The sequence below is a fragment of the Liolophura sinensis genome, chromosome 7 (assembly GCF_032854445.1).
Source record: "Liolophura sinensis isolate JHLJ2023 chromosome 7, CUHK_Ljap_v2, whole genome shotgun sequence".
In the NCBI taxonomy this organism is placed as follows: domain Eukaryota; kingdom Metazoa; phylum Mollusca; class Polyplacophora; order Chitonida; family Chitonidae; genus Liolophura; species Liolophura sinensis.
The window spans coordinates 12413111-12437955 of NC_088301.1; the positions used below are offsets into that span (position 1 = coordinate 12413111).

The window sequence follows — 24845 nt, forward strand, 5'->3', positions numbered from 1 at the left end:
GGGCGCAACTGTGTAAACTAGACTCTCTCGCAGTTAAAGTAAACATTTGTGGTTTGCATGGGTCTGGCGTCTAATTTAGATACGAGGCAGTCATTGGTCAACGACATACATGATTTCGATGATGAAGGCTTTTATTGGTTAATTCTGTCCCGTCAGCAAAGCATGGCCTCAAATGGGTAAGAAAAATTCCCGCCGTTTGCTGCTGGTGTTAAAATTCACACAACAACGACAACACGTAACATCAGGATATCCCGTGTGAGAAATCAAGGAATTAAAATATCATACTAAAGGAAGGGTAGTGTTTACTTACAGGCGCAATAAATTTTGGGTCTATGTGAGTATGCATTTCATTAGATTAGGGTAAAAACTGAAGAGCAGTGGTAAATAGTACTTTGTTGACACCGTTGTGAAATACCCTGATGCAAAAATAACTTACAAACATCATACATCCAAGCAAGCAAACATCATACATCCAAGCAAGCAAACATGGATCACTCAGTCTCACGTAAATGTAAATTGTATATTTTAAACGGTGAAAATTATATGCTAAATATCTGTTTCCCGTTCTTATTGTGGGACTGGTGTGCTGTTACACTGATACTTATAGTCCATGCTATTAATATTGATAATAGCGTTGAAATTTAATGCTCTGCCAGGAAATCTGCTGTGAACTTCTAATATTTGCTAAGCATGGCAGCTGTCTGCTTGGCTTTATCTTGCGCCGGATTTAGATGTATGGACGACAAATAGCAATGGAGCAGCTGACTTTGGTGAACCAGCTAATGGTGTGCATACAGTCCTAAATTTTCGCGGCCTCACCTTCACTCCCTAGGAGATTGCCGGCCTCAAAGATCATCGCCCTATGTTAAAACTATACCAACATGTAGGGGCAACTGTGTCTCATATCAAAGCAATGACTAGTGACTTTCATATCATTTGGTTCATTTAAAATTTTGCAGAATTGAAATAGTGACTTTTGACCACACAGGTGGACCAGCTTTTTGACTAGTAGTTCTCATCTCATAATCTGTGTCAGTTAAATGTTGCAGCAGTTGAAGGATTCACACACGAGAGGCTACATTGTGAAAACTCTCCACAGCCATCATGGCAGATAGGTTTGGTTTTAACATGGGGTGATGATCTTCGAGGCCGGCAATCTCCCACGGAGTGAAGGTGGGACTGCCGAAATTGTAACGTGCATATTTGTGTTGGCCTGTACTTTCGCAGAAGACACGAGAAGCTTCCGAGGTGCAAGTTGTGCAGAACTCACTAGTCCAAGAAAATCAAATAGAACATTGTGTAGCTTTACCCTGTAGTCTTAGCAAAGGTGCTTAATGGCACCTGGAGATACCTTTCACCACTGCTATGGAGTGCCAGTCTGATATCATGTTCAATCTGATAAGATCTTGCCAAACGTTAGTGGTTTACTCTGGGCATTCTAGTTTCTTCCACCTGTAAAAAGTGATTGCTGGGATGATATACATGTAAGTGAACAATTCTTCATAAGGCATTGAACACCAAACAAATTCAAGTCTCAGTCTTCAATCAGGTCATTTATATCTACATGTACATTCACCCTTTCCACTACTGACATTGCTATCCGTCAGGTTTAGTCAGGGGCATGTCTCAGTTTGAGATTATTCTAGAAGATATTGGAAAATTGGGAGATCCTTGGTTTCCTCCTTCCATCCATCTAAAAATGAATGAGTATATTGTTATCACAAACCTCTCAGTTCTCATGTTTTAGCACAGAACATAATGTTTCATTACATAGTTGTATGATGTTTTCATCTTGAATAACAACGAAATAAGTGTAGACTTGTCAGCTAGAGCTTTTAAATCCATTTCCAGACCCACAATACTATTTTCTTCTTGATACATTGTTGTTGCGTGTTCACTGACATATACTACATGTGCAGAAGTTATGTATTAAACACATTAACCATCGTATAGGTTAAGTCAAATATTCCTGAGAGAAAAAAAAAAGCAGCAAGAGAATAAATATTGTATGTCTGTTACTGCAATGTGTTTTATGCATTTCAGGTCCAGGTGTGCTGTTAATGGTACATGTGGCACTTGTGTATGTGGCCATAAGAGTGAGCAAGACATGGAAGGTTCCACTGATGATAGACAACCTCCTGAAAAAGTCATCCAGGAGTTCTGGCACCAGCAACATATAGGGGAAGCTCCAGATTTTGTGATTGAGCTGGAAAAGAACAATATTCCTTGTCACAAAAGCATTTTGCGGAAAGCGAGTTCTTATTTCGAAGCCCTGTTCTCCAGCCAAATGAAGGAATGTGAGAACAATCGAGTAAAGCTGATAGATACTCACGTGCATGATTTTATGTCCTTAATGAAATTTGCATACACAGGTCAGTTGGACATTTCTAAAGAAACAGTGTTCTCTGTCACTGCACTGGCAAACATGTATCAGTTCAATTCTGCACTGAAATTTGCACAGAAATTCCTGGTGTCACAGGTGGCATCAGAAACGTGGCGCGAAATACTGCAGTTCTCAGAATTGCATGACTTGAAGGATGTACACTATGTTGCATTTCGATATGTGCTTTGGAATTTTTCGAAAGAGGTAAAATCAGAAATTGAAAACTTTCAAGTGCTATCGAAGACTTCACTTGAGAAACTGTTGGGACATCCGCTTTTGAACTGCACGTCTGAATCGGAAGTTGTTCAGGTTTTGTCTGCCTGGTGTGATTATGATGAGAAGCGGACCCAGGAGGTTTTCGCTGATGTGTTCTTTTCTACTGTGTATTTGAATGAACTCACAGCTGAAGAGCTAGATGCCATTCTGAATTTAAAGTGGGTCCAGAACAACTCAGCAGTCAAGAAATTTGTTGAGGAGACAGCTGTGAATGAAATCTCAGCAAATGTAAGCGTGATTTTACCATGAACAGATTGTATTCCAATTCAATATTTTGTAAAGTCATGTTGAATCACAATATTATGGTATTTTATCTGAACATATATGCGTACATGTACATATGTGCAGAAATCAATGTGTTGTGTGAGTGGTTAAGCCAAACATCGCGTCAGCAGGAGACAGGAGTGTGGCCATACCTTAGATTTTACCATGAGAAGTCGTAAAACTCATTCCCTCCTGTAACAAACCAGTCCTATGGGACAACCCTTTTTTTTTCTTTGATTTATTACATCACAATTAAAAGTGATTGGTATAAGGCCATGTATTGTTTTACCTGATCTGTCAATACGAATTCATGTTTTTATGTGTACTGGTATTTTTGATATAGTTTCGGTGGGACAACATTAAATGTGTAATGGATCACACTCATAAAATGACCAGAATAATAATGTTAACAGAGACACTGTAACCCAGGCAAAGACATTATTAGATACCATAAAAAGTTAGAGGGGCAGAGAGGGTTAGCCTGTTAGCGCGGCGCATTGACCCAGGAGCTTCTCACCAATACGGTTGCTTCCTGACTCCAGTTGTACATGGGGGTGGTCTGTCAGCAACCTGCAGATCGTCTCTGCCTGCTTTCCTCCCACCATAATGCTGGCCACAGTTGTTTAAGTGAAATATTCTTGAGTATGGCATAAAACACCAATTAAATAAATAAGGAAATAAATTAAATACTTAAAAGTTATAAATTCACTTGCAGCTTGTCACTTCAAAGTAGAATAGGTAAACTAATTCTGGTTGAAAGTTACAAGTTGAACTTGTAACTTTAAACTAAACATTTCTAATAACAATGAACAATGAGTTGCAGAAAGCAGTATATTTCATTGTGGGATGGTTAGTTTGTAGACATAAGTAAACCAATAGATTGTTTGTGATTGTAACCTAAAAATAACATTGCAGAGGTTTTAGATTTGTACTTAGAAACTGAAACTGAAATATAAGTCTGTACTTCCCACATTTGGGGTACTTCATCAGAAATTGTGGTTTCCCATTTCTGTGCTTCATTTTCCCCCAATCAGTTAATCTCACCACCATTTCCATTATATTAGTAAAAAAGTCCACAGCATGGTGTTAAATGACAATCAGATAAATAAATAAATAAATTTATAAATAAAATGTAGGCTTTATCCTTTGTCTGTTTGCAGGCATCGTCACAGTCCAAACCAGTTTGTAAGAAAACCAGGGCAGGCCCCCTGGTGTTGTTGTGTGTTGGTGGGGACTTGAACCTGGGGGAGAACAACTGTGCCATCCAAATGTATATACAAGATAGACATGACCAGTGGTGAAGCTACAGAACATGCTGACCTGCACCAGGTTTTCCCAACACAGAGAACTAACATGGGTTACAGGGCAGTATGTGTTGGTGAGTTAAGATGTCTATCTGTTTGTATGTATGCTTTGGGTTTTTTCACACCGTACTTAACAATTTTTCAGTCATATGCCGCCAAAGTGCTGCTGCCTCTGAAGTATCATGCCAAAGAAACGAGACAGGAGTCACATTATACTGATACCCCACCCAGTTTTATTGTACACGAGGCAACCAGTCATGTTTCCTGGCTCCAAACTCTTGTGCTGATGCGCGAGCTATACTCTAACCATTAGGCCATAAAATTGGAAGTATATGTCACTGAATTATAATGAAAAAGCAACATATGGGTGGATATTTGATAAATGGGCGTTTATTGACAGTCCTGATCTTTGGGACTTGCTTCATATAAGTAGGTTGTTTTGAAATATTCAATATTATCGCCAGTGCATTGTAGAGAAGTGTTGTTGAGCATTGTGCTACACCCCAATCACAGAAAAAAATCATTACATGTACGTTTGTTGCACTTCTGAAGTGAGACCATGGGGCTTAAACGACTGCCTCTTGCTTGTGTTTGTGCAGACACTGACCTTTATGTGATAGGAGGGGAGACTGTGTTAGGGAGGAACACCTGGCAGACAGACATCTGGAAGTATTCCAGCTTCTCTAGCACCTGGTCGTTAGCCACCCAGCTCCAACAGCCTCGGCGTCACCATGGTATCTGTACACTGGGCGGAGAAATCTACCTGATAGGTGGGATAGGTCGCTTCAGACAGGTGTTAAACAGCGTGGAGAAGTATAATCCTCAAACAGGTATGGTGAGAGACTTGGGTTCAACACCAAGTCATGTCATAGAAAAATCATCAAACAGATACGTATTTATGATAGGGAGGTGTTGGTTGTACTGAACTCCATCCCGGATTGAAATATTTATGTCCTTGATTGGTGTCTTCTGTCGTACTGAGGAATATTTCACTTACATAAAACGACATCCAGCATTATGGTGGGAGGGAACCAGACAAAGGCCCGGGGAAACCCACAACCATGCGCAGGTTGCTGACAGAACTTCCCACATGGAACCAGGAGGTAGTTTGAATGAGCTGACTTGAACCTATTTGAAATAAGGTTATGGTCATGCATATAATATTTCTAGTTTCCATAGTAACATTATAAAACTGGTACCCGAGACATCTTCTCTAATTTAGAATAAAGCCGTTCAGATAAAGTTGTGACCTCACTCTGGCAGCTCAGTTATATCCTGGTGAGAATTGTTATATATGAGACTAAGGTATACATGTTACTCTGGCCTGTAATTACAAGCCATTCCTGCAGAAATTTTCACAACAAACATACCGTTGCTGCAAGATTTACAATCCCATCTTCAGAGTATTCTTAGAATTGCAACTGGGACAGAATTGAAAATTTTGTGACTGAAGGAAAGTGTATTGGTATGTAATTTTTTAGAAGTACTGTAATTTACCTAAATTTTAAAATTTTTCAAGTAACACTTTTTTGATTCTGACTTATTTGACACACATTCCACATAAGAGTTTTTTTTTTTGTGAGAAGTTTTATTAATTCTGATGAAAAACTTAAGTGTTGGCATTAAAAGTATCATTTTAGGGCCTTTATTTGCTATGGAAGTATAGTTTTACATACATGTACAGTAGTTGTAAAATGGCAGCACCCAAGGGCATGTTACTAGTACAGATGCTGATGGTAAATCTGCCCAACATTGTACTCTGCTTTGATAATATTCTCTTGCCATTAGAAGCATTTCCAACATGCAAACATGTACAGTGTATTTTAATACCCTGAGTCTCTCATATATTTAATTAGCTAACATGACAAACTGAAAATCCAGGTTTAAACTAGCATTACTGGATTGGCACGTAGAGCTAAGTGGAAACAGTTTCACATTGTAGTTGCAAACAGTCATGAAAGCTGTCTAAGATTCATCACATGCTGTGTGTGTCAATGTCTTACGTTTATAACAGGTTGAATAGTCAAGTATTTAAGGTTATTGTGTGTGCATGACTTACTGGATATTGCTAGTGCTCAATAAGTACTAATTAGCCTGGATGGCATGAATTCATGCCTTAGAATTCATGCCTTAGAATTCATTAATTTATATGATTGGTGTTTTAAATCATTAACTTTCAGATGAATGTTCATTGTGCCTTTCACATGAATGCTCATCGACTTTCAGATTAATGTCCATTGTTTCTCTCAGTTGAATATTCATTGTAATTTCAGATTAATGTTCTTTATGCCTTTCAGATGAAATGTTCATCGACTTTTAGATTAATGTCCATTGAGCATTTCAAATGAATATTTGTTGTGCTTTCAGATGAATGTTTATTGTACTTTCAGATGAATGTTCATTGTACTTTCAGATTAATGTTCATTGTGCCTTTCAGATGAACATTCATGGTGTCTTTCACATGAATGTTCATTGTACTTTCAGATTAATGTTCACTGTGCATTTCAAGTGAATCTTTATTGTGCTTTCAGATGAATGTTTATCATACTTTCGGATGTATGTTCATTGTACTTTCAGATTAATGTTCATTGTGCCTTTCATCAGATGAACATTCATGGTGTCTTTCACATGAATGTTCATTGTACTTTCAGATGAATGTTCAATGTACTTTTGATTAATGTTCATTATACTTTCAGATTAATGTCCATTGTGCCTTTCAGATGAATGTTCATTGTGCATGTACTTTCAGATGAATGGAATTCCCTTTCACCTCTACTTAAGCCAGAGTTCTGGCTGCTGTGACAGTGTGTCAAGGTGATCTGTATGTCATAAAAAACAGTCTGCAAAAATACAGCCCTTTCAGGGACCAATGGACACTGGTGACAGTTGACCTTCCGTTTAACCTTGGTTATCACAGTGCTGTATCCCTCGGGAGTACAGTCTTCATGAAATGTCAGTATGATGGACGTCTGGTGAGACTGGAGACAGACAGCAGCCCATTGTCAGCTGAAACAGTGGCAGAGTTTTTGGGGACACCAAATGGACAGCTGGTTCTACACAGAGGAAGGCTTTATTGTGTGGGAGGTACAGACTGTACAACATTCCAGTACTATGACGTGAAAAAACAAAAAATAGAGACAGTAGGAAAACTGAATTTGCCTCTTTGCGGATTTAGTACTGTACTTCAGCCATTCTATCCATTTCCATTATGATGATACATACGTGTAAATACTGTATGATTGTGAAATTGCATATAGAAAGATTAACTCTTCTTGTTAAAAGTTTTGTTTTGTTTGGTTTTTTATCCTTTTCCCTTAAATTCAGTAACAGTAGAGGTCACAAATGAATCTTACATAGGGGAAATAATGCACAATTCCAACCTTTCTAATGAATAAGTTAAAATGAACATACACTTATCAAGTTTCAAGTGTGTCTGTGGAGATTTGGCACAAGTATAAAGTTTGACAACCAACAAGAACGCCTTTAGTCATGACATTTGTGGTATTTGATGTTTAATAGGAGAGTACATGTATTTAATATATTTGGAACAAATCACGTGTGGCAGTGAGGCAGAAGGGAATGATTAAATGAATGCTTAACCATTTGATTCTTCGGCTTTTATTTTGTGTAGATAACAAATGTGAGCTATCCAAACAGCAAAGTAACTTGTCGTATACATGTAGAAAATGGGGAAGGAGTGCATGCGCAGCCGCTGTGTGGGTGCAAAATGGTTGTACAATTATGTAATGCAGTTTGATAAAATTATTTGATTTGATTGGTGTTTTACGCCGGAATCAAGAATATTTCACTTATACAATATCATCCAGAGTTATGGTGGAGTGAAGCCAGGCAAAACCAATGGGAACCCATGACCAAGTGCAGGTTGCCACGTATGGCCGGAGAGGAAGACAGCATGAGCTGGACTTTAACTCACAGGGACCGCATTGGTGAGAGCCTCTTGGGTTATTGCGCCGTACTGGCAAGCTAACCACCTAATAAAAGTATAATCAGACAAATATTTTCATAGAGGTCCTGTATACCTGTAGAAAATTTAGATATATTTTTATGAGCTTTGGATTAATCCATTTGTGAGCAGGTGAATTGTGGCAGAACGGTTAGCATGATTGCCTTTAATGGTTATGTCATCAAAGACATGCGTTTTATTCCACTGTTAAACAGGGATTTTCCAGTTCCTCTGCTTCAATTTTTCTTGGCCCTCTCATGGCAAAGATTTATCATAGACTCTTGTGTAGTAATGCATGAAGCTCGCTGAAGACAGCTCAAGAGATCTAGTACAACGTGTGTTCTGTTATGGCGAAAGGCAAGTGATCTCCCACTAACTTCGTGCAAGACCATGTAAACTGCCACTTGAAACTATTTCTTATGAGTTTGAAAAACATACAGCCTTATATTCTAAAAACTAATCTATTTAATAAATGAGTGAACAGAATAGAGTATCATGTGTTCTGCTAGAATGACAAAACAAACCTGCCGTATATAACAGAACTGGTTGTACATGTAGTAATAACAAAATCTTGCCTGCCTCAGAAATCGTAGTTTTCTGCCAGTTTAACAGACTTTGGGTTGCAAATGGACTAAGTCACACTGAATAAAGTTTCAAATAATGTGTGATATTTCAACCCGCTAGTGAGAATGGGCATAGGAGCATGTATAATATACTCTGGTATATCTTAAGGATTGTGGAGTTGCCTTCGAGGCCTATGATGTAATGGGGTTCTGTACCAACGCTTGTTACAGTAACCTTAAAAACCCTTAGTAGTTCTGTGGTACTTTCAACTTTAACCAACGAATAATCTGGGTGGATTCCAGAAAACCAGTTCTGATATAAGCGAAAATGTAAAATTTGATTCAAAGGCTTGGCATACGTTTTTGGACCCAATGAGCTAAAACTGGAAACAAGCAATAAATGTACAAAAATTTTGGCCTTGCACACCATTGTGGTTTTAAATTTTGACTTTTAACATTAGGCAGTGCATACAAGTATCACACAAAGTATACCCAACAATGTGTGAATGACATATACCTCTTTATTTTTATGCCGGAGGTTTGTTATATCACCTTAGTATTGCTAAAGAATGTATCAGTCAGGTTCCTCTCCGGTCGTACAGGTCTGGGGAGAACTGCCTGCAATCTTCAAATGGCCGTGGGATTAGCCGGGATACTGTCCAATTTCCTCACACCATAATGCTGGTCGCCGTTGTATATTAGTGAAATGTACTTGAGTACGGGGTAAAATACCAATGAAATAAATGAACTCAATCATGATTGAATTACATCTGATATTAAGATAGACGTCTCTCGCCGGCGTTATCGGAATATGGAATTTTCATATATATATATATATATATATATATATATATATATATATATATATATATGATTTGCGTTTTCTATCCTTTTACGTCTGTATAAAGAGTATATGTGGGATTTATGGGTATAAACAACAGCCCTGAGGAAACCACAACAGTTTAGTGAACCTTTAGTAACTGCGTGTTCTCGACTGGAAAATTCGTTGTCATTTTTCGGATGTGAGTTGTCTTTAGATTATGTAGTGCCGTGACGGTTCATCAGCATATCAGAAAGAAAGGCACGTTATTGTATTGGATCAACATCTGTGTATCATAGAGAATTTATTTCCTCTCCTGTGCCTTTCCTGTAATGCACGTCTTAAACACAAATAATGAAAGAAAACTGTATTAATTCTGAGTGTAAAATTTCACCTGGGTAATTTTTATTCCATGTGATTTAGAATATCTGAAGATGAAGAATAACATACAGTGAGAGCTATTTATATACAGGAATGACTCATGCATAAAGTAATTAAGGATGATGTACAACTAAATAAACACATATCGAAAGAAATACAGCCGATTTGCTGTCGTGAAAGCTGACGCATGAAATGGGCCGGACCTTCCCTGTGCCATATAGGAAAATCGAGTAGAGTCGGTCCATCTATTCACAAAAGCACACAGCTATCATAAGCACACAGCAGCTGACACAATATTTGGGAGAACCTGGATATGCATGATAATCTCTACACACCTTATGGCTCCGAGTTGTACACATTTCATCTTTATTGCTCAGTATTTGGAATTACAACACAGAACACAAATTTTAGTGGTGAAAATGTGATGACATCTCTACGGATTTCGAAAGTTCGAGTCAGAAACTGTATCTAAATGTCAACCGTGGAGTTGAGGATGAATAAATAAATGTCAACCGACAATACCTTAGGATGTATGTACGCATGCAGGTTTTGTTCTGGCTATACATGTTTAGCACGAGTAATGCATGCTCATTGTTAAGTCACCAATCAGCGATCCGTCTGTTGTATTGCCCCACCCGTCCTTCGGTCGACCGGTGGGGCAATATTTGATAACCTATACCTATCTTTTGAAATGGGCCTCCTATTTCATTAAGCTATCCAATTCATTTAACACGGGGCCTGAGTACAAGACGGCACGAAATCAAAACGGAGGGTGCTATTGCACTTGTTTTTTGGTGAGCCCATTGACCGAATGGCCATACCAAAAATCACAAGCGAATTGCCAATAGGTGGTTGGAATATATACCTACTCTGACATCACTTGTTTTTTCCCCAAGATTTGTTTTTGTCATTTCTGAAGCCACGCACATACATCTACTTTGTGGCATTCTAAAAGATGGCGCTTTCAAATCAGACCTGTTTATTAGGATGTGCCATTTTCGATGTACACATGTTTTTTCTGATGAAAAATGAAGGCTTTATGGACATACAAATGTATATGAATACGGAAGCCCATGCATTGGTGTAATGCTACCATATGTTATGTGGACGTTCCAACTTCTTTCATCTCGAAATATTCACTTTCCTGTGTTTAAATTTCTACTTTTTTTCCGGAGAAATCCTTCACTTTATCTGTATCCTCGTTAAAGTATTGTTCCGAAAAATTAAGTGCAACAACCAAGAAATCGGTGTTAGAATTTTAATACTTGAATGGTGCACGCCTACTCACTGATATGGTAACGCCATATTCCTACGGCAGAAAAGGACCATTTGGATAGCACAACCCCAGATAAAGATGAAAAAAAAAAACGTTGTCATTAACGAATACAGTAAATACAGAGTAATACAGACCTATCGCAATTCCGAAATAAGAATGTCGAAATTTTTAAAGAAGTGAAAATTATAAGAAAAATGTCAAAGTTTCGACTTTCTTCCCCATATTTTTTTCACAGTGACACCAATAGGCTTCCGTAGATACATGTATCAACTTGCACTCACAACAACGGAACCGCTCTGCTAGCGTTCAAAAAGGCAGATTTGATCAGCCATTGTTTTGTTGCAGCACTTCGGGACTTCAATTCGGAGCTTGGGCACACAAATCCAGGGAGCACGTGTTCTTCAGTTCCTGTTGTCGTTTTCTCTTTGGTCCACTTGGCGCTTTTGGGTTCGTCTGTTACACTATTTGCTGGCTCAGACATGCCCTCTTCGCCTCCCATTGGATCGCTAGAAACGGTGACGTCATCTACCCAGCAGTGCGGGCCGGGAAGGGGTATCTTCAGCATAAGGTCCTCTGGTGACGCTTTCTGACCCCTCAAACTGCCTCTTCGACTATTCATTCCCCCGGCTTTATCTTTCGTCTTCCCCCGAGTTGCACTGGTCGGTCTTAGATTTTGCGAACTGGGACTAGAAGACCTATATCGAGAAATGGTTGTATGAGATTTCATAATATATGTAGTTTACCACTGTAAGGCAGTGTGCAAGACATTACACAATTGGTGCTTTACTGGAATGTGGTAAACATGTGAGATCCATACCGTTCCAGTTTAACAGTAAATTACCACCGATCCTATAACGACAGGCAAAGTATTCTGCATTCCAAGCACACAAGAAATTATTCTGTCACGAATCTACCATCTTTGGTGTGCCATATAGTCATATAGTGTAGTACAGTTGTCTCACTGTCGAAGAATATCCTGTTTATAACTATTTATAATGACGTTAAAGTGCTACTTCAGTCGCGCCAGGTTGAAATATTAAAGTGATATGAAGAATACCCTATGGGAGGTAGCTAGCACCACGGTTCAAAACAATTTACGCTGAATAACGCTAATAAACACCTATCAGTGAAGAGTCCTCAGAAACAATATCTTCCACAGTTTCCATAAAATTTTCCTGATGTGACGTAGTACTATTCCTTACGTGACGATGAATCAGGCTGATATGACGTCGCGTAGGGCAGTTATGCTGGAATGACGTCATGCGCGTTTGAAAGGACGACGTCATTGTTGCTATAACGTCAAGGGTGATGGGTGACCTCAAGTGCTATTGCATGACGTCACACCAGGGAAAAGTGGAAACGGCAGAAAACTTGTGTTTCTGTATTATCCTTCCGAACTAACAACAACAGCCTTAATACAATGCATTTTTTTCTACAATTTAAGAAAGCATTTCTGACTATCTCGATCCTTATCATTTAACCTTGCCTTTAAGACATATATGTTTTAACACTAAAATAACTCTTTAAGGCAACAGAGTCTCAACCGCATTGATTTTACTAAGCGACTACCGCACAAGGCTCCTTGAGGAACCGTAATCTTTGAATAACCTCATGTTTTCTTAAAGTGTATTCAACAGCCTGCACGCCTGTGGCATTGCACGTGTTGCAAAACAGGTATTAGTAATTAGTAATAATATAACGTTGATATCATAAAAGCATACGTATGTGCTCATTGATTTAACGACGTTATCATTAACATATACATGTAGTTGTGCCACCATCCTCGCAGACCGTGTGATTACCAGATAATCGACGAAAAGGGAGACAAATGAACACTAGCCTGTTAACAGAATGCCAAACCATACAGATTCATGTCACAACGTACCTGGCCCCATCGGACTTCCCCAATTTAACACCGTCCCTGGCGCCTGCTGGGGACTTTTTGCGAGTTTTCAGGCTTCCTCTGCTACCGGCCGACCCAGGTTTAGGCGAGATCACTCCCTTTTCCATGGATCCCCGGGAACTTGGTCTCCTGTCGGACAGTTTATTCTCGGGTATTATTTCCAAGCTCATGTCACTATCGCTATCAGGGCTGTCGATTTGCACCAGTATTGGTATGGACGGCTTCCGGTACCAACATCTTGGAGGGCTGTGTTCAGTATTTTGTATAGTGTTGTCAGGTTCGTCAGTTTTCTCCACAACTGGTTTTGCATACTCACTGACAACGGAATCGTTCTCTGCAATCAGAAGCACGTGATCGTAGCAACCGTAATGGTCAGTTGAGGTCAGTTGGCGTGGTGATTCGTTGTTTGCGGTGATCACACGAAGGGGGTACTGTGGTGAGTCCACCGTCTTGCGAAGGTTCAAGAAACGCTTTGACCTGTCGAAGCTGTACTCATTGACTGGTACGGAGGAAGGTCTGGTTCTGATAGAGTTCAAAACCATGACTTTTTTGTTGTAAATAAGACTACCATGGGAGGACGGACCTGTGCCATTTCGGTGACTGTGCTGAGATCCCTGGCGAGTAGGCACCACCACCCTTCCAGTGCTGTAACCTCCACAAGTCGCTGGGCGCCGTGAGGTTGTCGTGCCCGATGCATGGGTTGGCCTGGTGGCCGCTTTGGACACGGCGTATTCGAACAAACATTTACCGTATTGTCGCAGATCCTTACTGTCGCCACCGGCCATTGTAGCATCAGCTTTGGCTTGGCTGTACTCAGCTTGTTTCTGGCGGATGAATCTTCTTACTTGGGTGATGTCCATGTCCATCGGAAACATTTCTGGTGTCCTCACTGGTGCTGACTTTGCCCGGGGTACACGACTGACCGGTCGGGACACGAATGGCGTCATGTTCTCTAATAGTTCTGTTCCTATCATGATATCGTGATCTGGAATTGTTATAGTACAATGATTCGTGGATACTGTTCGAGTTAATTCATGAACTCAGGTTACCTCAAATACAAAGGTTTGGGATGACCCTTTACTCTATCCATTTTTAACAGCGTGTCTTACGCCGATCGAAGCACGGAACTACAATTACGTCTCAATTTTATCGTGTTGCACCCAGTCGGAATAGTGTGGCGATACGGTTTCTGTGTGTACATGCCCAGATAGCCCACGAGGTCACATCTAGTCACCCTGCAAGCGAAACAGAGAATGTCAATCCGTTATACCGGATATACGTTCACACGGTTGTCCTGACTTGCCTATAGTATATTTTTCAGGCTTTGTTGTATAGCACTACGTTCATACCTTGTAATCCATCTGTAATCCTTATATTTGACGTCATAATCCCCATGGATTAAAGGCGATAATCGTGGGGTATTAAAGTCGTAGAGTCAGCTTACTTCATTACCGCCATGCACTCATTCAGCCTGATGAGTACCTTGGCACGTCTTAGAACATGTATAGCAATTCCCGTTTACCCCACATGCCCACCCATGCAGATCATCGGCAATTGACCTCGTAAAGAAGCGATCAGCCGTTAAATTGAAGAAAACGGAGAATACCTGATATTATAAACGTTATTGTTAACACACACGGGTCAAACTGTAACCTTGGCAGGTTCAGCTCTGTTCACGTTAATGCTTACATACATACATTGTATGTATCAATAGGTCTATTTAAACTCGTCGTTGTTACTAAGGCTGTTCAATTTCCACGTATGTGTTTATTAATACATAGAAGCAAGACAAAACCTGAACCGACCACTGTTTGTTTAGAGTATCGTAAATTTCTGAGCACGTCATTTAATGGGTCAGCGAGAGACAATCCTTAGCAGTCATAAAACACGCTGGTATACTGGCAGAGTTTGCTACATGTATGTATAACATGAGTGGACTCAAACCGCACATAGCATACATATAGAGTGACAAAGTCTATATTTACATCTAGGGGCAAAGGCAGGTATATCAAATATGGTCGTGCTACACGGCTGTGCATCGTATAAATTCTGATTCCAATTTATACACTTCATTTATATCCTTACACTTAATCCTGCTTTATGGGTGCATGAAGTGTAAGATACACATAGAGGTATGCCTAAACACCAATCGAATCCATTGAGCACGTGCTGATTCAGATGGTTAAAGCACTAGCCCACTAAAACAAAATTTTTTGTGTGACTCAGTTTCGTGTAATGACATCACCCTGTGGGACTATAAAATGTTTGCAAGAAATCTGATTTATGAAGTTTTGTGAAAGTGAAATCTTGTTTGATGCGACAACCAGACCCTTTGCCAATGAGTTCGCGTGTTCGAATCCAGTTCTCGCTGTTTCTTCAAGCAACTTGCGGATGGTCGCGGATTTCCCCTGGGCCCTGCCCTGTTTCTACCACCATAATGCTGGCCGCCGTTACATAATTGAAATGTTCTTGAGTACGGCGTAAAACAACAATCGAATAAATTTTTTTTTTTTTTTTTTTTTGATTGGTGTTTTACGCCGTACTCAAGAATATTTCACTTATACGACGGCGGCCAGCATTATGGTGGGTGGAAACCGGGCAGAGCCCGGGGGAAACCCACGACTATCCGCAGGTTGCTGACAGACCTTCTCACGTACGGCCGGAGAGGAAGCCAGCATGAGCTGGACTTGAACTCACAGCGACCGCATTGGTGAGAGACTCCTGGGTCTTACGCTGCGCTAGCGCTTTAACCGACTGAGCCACGGAGGCCCCACAATCAAATAAATAAATAAATAAATAAATAAACTCGATGAACCAGCAAATATATATATATATATATATATATATATATATATATATATATATATATATATATATATATATATATATATATATATTTGCTGGTTCATCGAGTTTACATTCGTCGCGCCCAAACAAATACATGCTGCAACATGCATTGACAAAGGATGCCACAGGTTCGAACCCAGCTCTCGCTTCATGAGCTGAGGCTTCAAATGAGGAGTTTTGTGAGGTCGATTTGCGTTATTTACGTTATACTATATGCACTTCACGTTAGTTTATATTACATTTCTTTCACCATTTGTGCCACTGACTAAAATGGGGTAAATATACTCTCCCAAAAAAGAAACGCAACATCCCCCCCCCCCCAAAAGATCAATCATAAATTCTTCAAAAAATTGGCGTGATTGAGACATGACAACATGACCATATTATAATGTAAATGTACGATAATTGAATTTAAACACCAGATAGTGTCTGTTGGTCACACGTGACTTAAGGGTCGGCCTTTGTGTAACGCTGCGCGAGGGATTCGTAGAGAAAAACTTAGGACAGTTGCACCTGCGAATCATGCCGTATTTTTAAGCGGATTTAATGGGTATAAAAGACACATAACCGTTCCGTTGAATTCAGTCACTAAGTTGCTTCTCCAACCTGCCAAGATATGCCAAGACTAGACACCGCTACCCGGAACATCGTCATTGGTCGACTCCTCGCTGGTGAATCACAGAATGCAGTCGCTAGACTTTATCATGTTCACCGGAGCACGATTTCCCGGCTCTGGCAACGGTACCAGCAATCCGGTTCAACAGCTGACCGTCAACGTTATGGCCGACCTAGGGTCACAACAGCAGCCCAGACCGTTACATCCGGTTACTTCATCTCAGAAACCGAACCGTAACAGCAACAGAAACAGCATCAAATGTCCCAGGTCTCCGACGAATATCGGCACAGACAGTCAGGAACCATCTCCGTGAAAACGGCTTACGTCCCAGACGTCCTTACTTTGGCGTAGTACTGAGACAACAGCATCGACGCGCAAGGGTACGATGGTGCAACAGATTAAGGTCCTGGAATCTGCGAAATTGGAGGCGAGTCTGGTTCAGCGATGAATCCAGATTCATGCTGGAGAAAAGAGATGGCCGTACACGCGTCTACAGACGCCGAAATGAGAGGTTCGCAAGGAACTGCGTCCTTGAAGTCGACAATTTCGGTGGAGGAAGTGTGATGGTGTGGAGTGCCATATCATACGCCCGAAAATCTCGACTGGTGCACATCCCAGGCAACCTTAACGCCGCTCGATACAGAGATGAGGTTTTGACGCCACACATGCTGCCCATAATGGACCTTCGTAGGGAAGTTTTTCAGCACGACAACGCTCGGCCGCATACAGCTCGTGCTACAGTTGACTTTGTGGAGAACCAGAACGTAACAGTGCTGCCCTGGCCGTCCAAATCACCAGATTTGAACCCAATAGAACATTTGTGGGATGACTTGGTAAAACGCTTGCGCAGTCGTCATCCAGCGCCCCAAACTCAGCAAGAAGTGTTGCAGGCTCTTGACCAAGAATGGAGAAGAATTCCGCAAAACCGTATTCGCCGATTGATCATGTCTATGCCGAGACGGATTCGCGCTGTGTTACGGGTTAATGGTGGGCATAGCAGATATTGACTTTGCAGTGACGTCATCTGAGTGCTATGGACTTTAATGTGATAAATTTTGACATTGTAATTAACTTAAAAATCTGAACAACCAGTGTGGAAAATTTTAGTGTGATGTGATGCTTATTTTTGTATTTAAGATGATGTTGAAAAATTCATATTTGGATAAAACGAATCGGATGTTGCGTTTCTTTTTTGGGAGAGTATATATTCCATACAGCCCATCAACTTTATAATTTTAATATTAATTGCATTTAATAATAGGTAAATTTATATACATATATATGAGGATGACTTTGTTGTTTTAGTTTCCTTTATTATTTAGTTAATTTGTGTTTAACGTCGTTCTGAAACATTTTTCACTTACCTATGTATGACGGCGGTCAGCTTTACGGGTGCATGGATCAAGGAAACAGGAGTTGCCGGAGTAATGCACCTTCACCTGGTACCTGACAAACCTCTTGGCTTAAATATTATATAAAAGACCACAGTGTAGAAGAAAAAAAGAGAGTATCTTCAGCAGTGTGATATTTGGCAAATGATCGCACGAAACCGGTATACTCTGGCCTCTCTTCAATTTAACACTAAGTGTTATTCTAGCTGTTCATGTAAATGCTTGTATAGTAGCAACGTTCAAGATTATATCCGTTCCATAGCACCAGGGCACAAATGAATCAGGTATAAAAATTCGTTAATATTTATTGCAATTTTTATACGTTAATGGTATAGAACTACTAAAACGATTGTGTTGTCATCTTATTTACTAAACAATAACATGAAAACAGTGCAAAACTGTTGATATATTGGAAAAAGCAGGAGCTAGATTCGAACATGCCAACTCATTGGTCAAGGGCCTAGCAGGTTAGTTACAGGTTATCTGACTTTTGTTTCAAAATTGCGACATATTTGACTATGAAAAAACAGGCGCAACGTTTGAAATCTATAGATTTCTGAAGATAAATAAAGTGGTGGTGAAGTGGTGGGGGATGGGGGATGAGGGAGTGCATTAAGATACCTGAACAACAAAGACGTCGTACGCTTGAAATCAACTTATAGTAGCCATCTAGACGGCGATCTAACGCCGTACCGCGCTCTCCGCGACCTTTGTGCCCCTCCGGAAGATCCGAAACACGTTAAGGGCGCAGATTGGCGTTTTTATTAAACTGCTACCTTAGCGACCTCCGCAACCCCGAGGAAGGTGCGTATCCGAACCCTACGCATCTTCCGCGCCGGCCAAAATCAGCCTCAATGTCATGACGACGTTCACGGAGAATCCGAGAGTAGAAGACATTGTGAGCTGATGTTCCTCATCTGGCACAACTGGTCAGCTGAGTAGCAAACTGAGAGCCTGTCGATTATCATAAGAATACTACAGCTACAAATCCGGCACGTTCGACCAAAGGCGAAAGTGATTGTTATGGAATGCTAAAACTTGGCGATAGGGCAAAATAATATATTATATGTATCACATGAAATGGGCAAATGTGTGTTTCGAAAACAGCCCTGATCAAATGAAATTTCTGACAGACTGCTGTAAGCTTGAGACAAATTACCGCGGTTTAAATCAAACCTGAAGCTCTCCGTCCACATGCGTGATTTCGGAAAATGACAGGAATACCATTATGTCTCACTATTCAGTAACAAGATTTTTGCCTTAGATATTCTCAGGTTTGACAAATGTTAACAAAGATTTGAGTTTTCTGTGGGTGTTAATGCCAAATGACAACTTCCGTTGTTGTCGTCATTGTTAATTATTGCAAGTCTTTATAGCGTGCTGTTCTAAAGGCTTAGCCCTTTCACATTTCAGAGATACCACGTATATCAATATACGCATATCTATATACGTGGACATGGCATCGTGTTCATACTGGGACAACTGAAACAGAGGTGTCCTTCATTTTTGTTGCACGGAGTTATTTATAAAACTGTAGCCTACGTTTTCAGTGAGAAGTAGAAGTGCATGAAGTTTTGCGGTTTCCAAGCTATCTTCAAATATGGCTTTCAGCTTTTGATTTAGAACAAATCTGTTTCAGAATTTTACCATGTTTGTAATAGTTGTTAATCATCGCATCCTTTTCTGTATGTTAAAACAGACGGCGGTATACATGTAACTGTTGCCTGTATGATGTGTCTACAAACTGAAATACTCCGTACAAATTATTACTGCATGCACAACATGCAGTTCTGCTATAAAACACAAGGTATCTGGTTTGAGACTCTTATTAAAACTAATAGTTACTTTCTCGGATATGCAAAGACTTGATATATACATTTTCGACTCCTTTAACAATCTTATTCTCCATAGCGAGTTCTGCCAGCAACCTGCGGATGGTTTCCCCCGGGCTCGGCCCGATTTCCTCCCACTATAATGCTGGCCGCCGTCGTATAAGTGAAATATCCTTGAGTACGGCGTAAAACACCAATCAAATAAATAAATAAATAAATTCTCCATAACGACTGCACGTATCAAGCTAAAAGTTGTTATACTATTGCAGTATTTACGGAGCAACAAGTATAGCAAAAGGTATTGAATGAATTTTCAGTGAACATATACTGTAGAACCTCGTCAATGTTATGTGACGTCACGTATCTACCCGATTTTGAATTTTAAAGTTACTCCCTGAACTCGAATCGGGTTTTATTTTTTTTCTGTCATGTATAGTTTTCCTGAATTGCAATTAAATCCCGAAAAAGTACGATTTTTCACATTTTGAGTGAGTGCTTAGGGTTTAACGTCATACTTAACAGTTGTTCAGTCATATATGGCGACACAGGAGTCCTTAGAGTGCATGTAGGCCTACGTGCAATGTGCGTCCTTGTTGCAGCACCCAGATGCTGAACATACCGTATGTAGAAACCGCTTGGAAGCGGTTTTTTTTTAATTTTTTTTTTTGTACATATTTTACTGGAGGAACTACAAGCCGAATGAAGAATGTCGATGTCAGGGGCTGTAAATTGTACTTGTTGCTTCAGTTAGCCAGAACAGATTTTTCAGCACATCCAGCACATCCTTGTCCACATTTTAATCTTTCTCGCATTGACCTTTGCAATTTCGGTTTTTGAGATCCCCGAGACTTCGAGGTTGGCAAGGCTGCGAATGTCACGAAGAGGTTTTTGAGATGGGGAACACGATTTACGCCCACATTACACATCGAGACACGGCACCGAATAATTTTGAACCGCCAACATTCGACCCCTTGTATGGTTTTCCTAATGGAAGGAAGGAAAGAGGTAAACAATGTTGTGGTTACGTTATAGCCTATATGGCCCAGATTATCAGTGCGCCAGTTTTCGAGGAAGTAAGGCCGGTACCGTACTAATTTTGTGATGGATATTTTTGAGTTTGACTTTGAGAAAGAGCACTACATGGAATCATATCAGCTAAAACCAAGTGTAGTCCTGTGCTGTATTTTCCCCAATGTTCACATAAATCATGTGTTCACAGTTGAACGCAGTAAACAACTCTGTGAAGGTACATGTAGCTCCACGAGTAAAGCAGACACCTGATTTGTCAATGTACTTACTATTATATCAACGTACCGAGCAGATCAGCTCCACCCACTCCTCAGATGAAACGGTGTTGGAAGTAGAAAAACTTGCTTTCTGACAGAAAGTTGCGGCATTGCATTGTAACAAGCACTGAACTGGTATATTTGTATGTCAACGTCCGGATCAAGTCTGTCTGAGCGTTTCTGCGTTTTTGTTTGTATGTTCTGGTCAATATGTACAGTAAATCCATGTGTTTTCACTGCCAGGTGTTCACCTAGGGGGAATGCCTTGTTTTTGTTCGACATAATCGCACAATCTCCTGTATTGTCACGTGACATAATCTCAGTTTATCCCTATGCAGCGGAAGCCTAATTTTGCTTGCAATACTCACCCAGGGAAGAAGATGTCCGCATATGATAGAGGTTGTAAAGTTGTACTGCTGACACTTCTAACCGAGTCACTTCTAACCGAGTCACTTCATCTGGTATCAACATGTTATCATGTTCGCGATGCTCTTCAAAGCTGTTATCCACAAAATCTTTCCCACTTGAGAGTGTATTTACAGTCTGTGTTGTGTTATCTGAATATGTATGAGTCACCTACTCAGACTAACAGGTTGATGACGTATCTCACCGCCATCCCCAAATCAAACCGCGAGAACGAGCTACCTAGTCCCATCTGATTTCTGCCAGGTTTGAGTGTGGCTCTGCACTGCTTGGTGTGTTATAGTACATCATCAGATCAGTTAAGCCACATGTGCAGCTATAATCCAGATAGTTCAAGATGGCTGTTTGGTTTGGAGAAATTTAGTTCGATCAAGCATAGCACCATGCCAAATTCTGAATGCCCTCCAATTAAAACGCTGATGCAGTGGCAGTGTGTCACAGAGCTTGTGGCAAAAATTGTGCATTAAACATGGTTTAGCGACCTTAAGTTTGTAGTCACACATGTTCCTTACCTTTTGGTCTGTCGATTTATTGCATGTACAACATCCAAGGCCGTGTCAGGCCAGGATTCCGTGGAAGTGCGCAAAAGACCTGCTCTACTGTTTTTAACTGAGGTGAGCTCTGATGTTGGTTTGGGGCCAACTTTGGCTGAACAGATTTTGTCAAACCTAACGTCAGAGCAATTTCGGGCTATAATTCAGACCACACCGGCATACTTGTAGTATGGAGTAATAGTCTGATTTTCTGACCAGATCTTAGAGCAAATTAGCCCTGAATCACTAATGCTGGCTTTGTCATGGCTTGCTCACATCACAGACCCTTGTCTCGTTTCAACAGGCCCAGTCATTCTGCTAAATATACGTACAGTATATGTAAAGAAGGACAAGATCAGAAACAAAGTTCAACTGATTTTAGAAATAAAACATTTCTCCTTAGTTTTACCCACATGTCTACTTCGTGTTGTACTGTGAGTTGTACACCCCAGTATTATCCACAGTGTGAACAATCTTTCAGAACATCAGCATATACATGTAGATTAGTGATTTATCAGGACACAGCACCATTATCTTGTCTAATATATCCCATTATGTAACATGATATTATGGGATACAGTAGAGAGAAAAGAATCGTGCTGTGTCGAGATTGATCACTGATCTACATGCTGATGGTTTCCTCCTGGCTTAGCTCAGTTCCTGGTAGTTTTCTCCTGACTTAGCTCAGGTCCAAGTGGTTTCCTCCTGGTTCAGCTTAGTTCCTGGTAGTTTTCTCCTGACTTAGCTCAGATCCATGTGGTTTCCTCATGGTTCAGCTCAGTTTCTGGTGTTTCCTCCTGACTTAGCTCAGATCCACATGGTTTCCTCCTGGTTCAGATCAGTTCCTAGTGATTTTCTCCTGTCTCACCTCAGTTATTGGTAGTTTCCTCCTGGTTTAGCTTAGTTCCCAGTGGTTTCCTCCTGCTTTAGCTCTGTTTCGATAGATTTCCTCTTGGCTTTGCTCAGCTCGTTCCACCCTTTAGCCTACAGCTGGGATACATGTATAAGTGACAAACAACTAACACATGTATGTTTACAATGTTATGTTTCTTTGGCACAGTGATGGTAGCTACGCAGGAAGAGCTTGAGGCAGCTAGTGTGCCTCTGGAGAGAAGGGACTACTGCGCTCACCACTATCTGGAGTTCATGAGGTGTCGTCAAAAGAAGTTCCCCTGGATAGCTGGATGCAAACATGAACAGCATGACTATGATAACTGCCAATACAATGAGTAAGTCATTTCAGTGTCTTCACTGTTCCATAGTATCTTTCTTTATCCTTTTTTTTTTCCAGTGTTGTGTTAATAATATATTTATTTGGTTGGCGTTTTGGCCGTGGTCAAAAATATCTTAAATATACGAACATAGCCTGCATTGTGGATTTTCTAGCGTGTTACCGGAGAAGAAGCCAGCTTGAGCTGGGCTTGAACTCACAGCCACCACATTGGTGGGAGACTCGCACTAACTTGCTAACCACTTATTCACAGAGGCTGACAAGGTTTCCTCTTCAATAAGTTAAACATGCAGCTATTTGCTAACTTCATTTGTGTAACGCCAGTTTCACTGTCTTTTGTTGAGGGGTTGATGACTCCAAACAAGGTTGTCTCTCCATCATATCACACTTACATGTTGTTTTCTAGATGGCCAGACTGTTTTATCTACATACCCAATAGATGCGACAGATTTACATATATATATTTTTTTCATTGATTTGAAAGATTACTCAAGTTACATGTACCCTTTTACAAGAGAGCAATCAGGTGTATGGGTGGATGAAACAGATGGGCTGTACTGTTATTCATCTAGTATCTGACAAACCTAGTGACTTTACTTTTAAAGTACTGTGTACTTTACACACAGTACACATGTACATGAAGCTTCTCAGTATATTTTTAAATAGTGGAGTTTCGAGTTCGAACTTTCGTAGTAGGTGAAAACAGCCCTCTTGCATCATGTGACGTGTGAAAAATCTTTGCTAGGCATTCATTTACCAATCACATTTTTCACTGTTTTCCAGAGGCACCAGTGTAAGAGTTTGAACTCAAAACTGCCCTATAACTGGTACTGTCTTTTCATTCATGTGAATTTTTTTTTCTTTTCAGCTATATTTTGCGAATGAAGGAGTATGAAAGAGAGAAGAGACTGAAAGAAAGGGCCAAGAGACTCAAGCACAGAAACCAAGAATTGCTTGTAGAGTGATAAGGACTTCATTGAAAATTACAAAGTGAACTTTCTTTCTTTTGAGTTTAACAGTGCTACAGATGGATGATTGAATATTTTGATACGTGTTATAAAAAATTAGCTTGAAGTGGCAGTAGAAGATAGTGAATGTGGTTAGTGTATCACCCGGAATAGCACATTCAGATATGTTACACAGTTGAGAGTTTCTGACCTCACATAATGGTGGTGAAGTTATGATGACAAATAAATTGTTTCATTCAACATTTTTTCTGGCTTTGTTATGAATTATGCAAATTGTTCATTTTTAGTCAGATTAGAAGTAACTATCTCATTTATGTGCAGGAAAGTTGTTTATGAAGTCAGCACGCCTTGCCTGGTACGAGATTAACATACTGCTACTGTCTTTACAGTCTAAGGGAGAAAACTTTGGAAGCAACTCACTTTTGGGTACTGCAGAGTTGTCTCCCTGTAATTTTGTGCTTTGTCGATGTGGAGTTTTAGACTTCCTTCACACTACACATGATAAATTATACATGTATCATCAGCCATTTAGAAACAAATCAAGACTTATGCATAGCTACAACATTTCTCCCGTGAAGTGTGTG

At 40.2% G+C, this 24845-nt stretch overlaps 3 protein-coding genes across 3 annotated transcripts; 2 read left to right on the forward strand and 1 right to left on the reverse strand.

Annotated features, from left to right (window-relative positions):
* Positions 1-46: 46 nt before the first annotated feature.
* Positions 47-6547, forward strand: LOC135470653 (kelch-like protein 1). Its single transcript, XM_064749688.1, has 5 exons — positions 47-176; positions 2044-2887; positions 4084-4220; positions 4780-5057; positions 6525-6547. Exons 1-5 carry the CDS (start codon positions 58-60, stop codon positions 6545-6547), a joined length of 1401 nt encoding a protein of 466 aa, XP_064605758.1. The 5' UTR covers positions 47-57.
* Positions 6548-11453: 4906 nt separating this feature from the next.
* On the reverse strand, positions 11454-14642 carry LOC135471730 (uncharacterized). The gene is made up of 3 exons (XM_064751054.1): positions 14484-14642; positions 13117-14119; positions 11454-11926 (listed from the first exon to the last, which is right to left on the reverse strand). Exons 1-3 carry the CDS (start codon positions 14527-14529, stop codon positions 11509-11511), a joined length of 1467 nt encoding a protein of 488 aa, XP_064607124.1. The 5' UTR covers positions 14530-14642; the 3' UTR covers positions 11454-11508.
* A 6024-nt stretch (positions 14643-20666) lies between these two features.
* LOC135471733 (NADH dehydrogenase [ubiquinone] 1 beta subcomplex subunit 7-like) lies at positions 20667-24506 on the forward strand. Its single transcript, XM_064751056.1, has 3 exons — positions 20667-20825; positions 23123-23291; positions 24162-24506. The coding sequence occupies exons 1-3, from the start codon at positions 20714-20716 to the stop codon at positions 24256-24258; spliced, it is 378 nt and encodes a 125-aa protein (XP_064607126.1). The 5' UTR covers positions 20667-20713; the 3' UTR covers positions 24259-24506.
* The last annotated feature ends 339 nt before the right edge of the window (positions 24507-24845 follow it).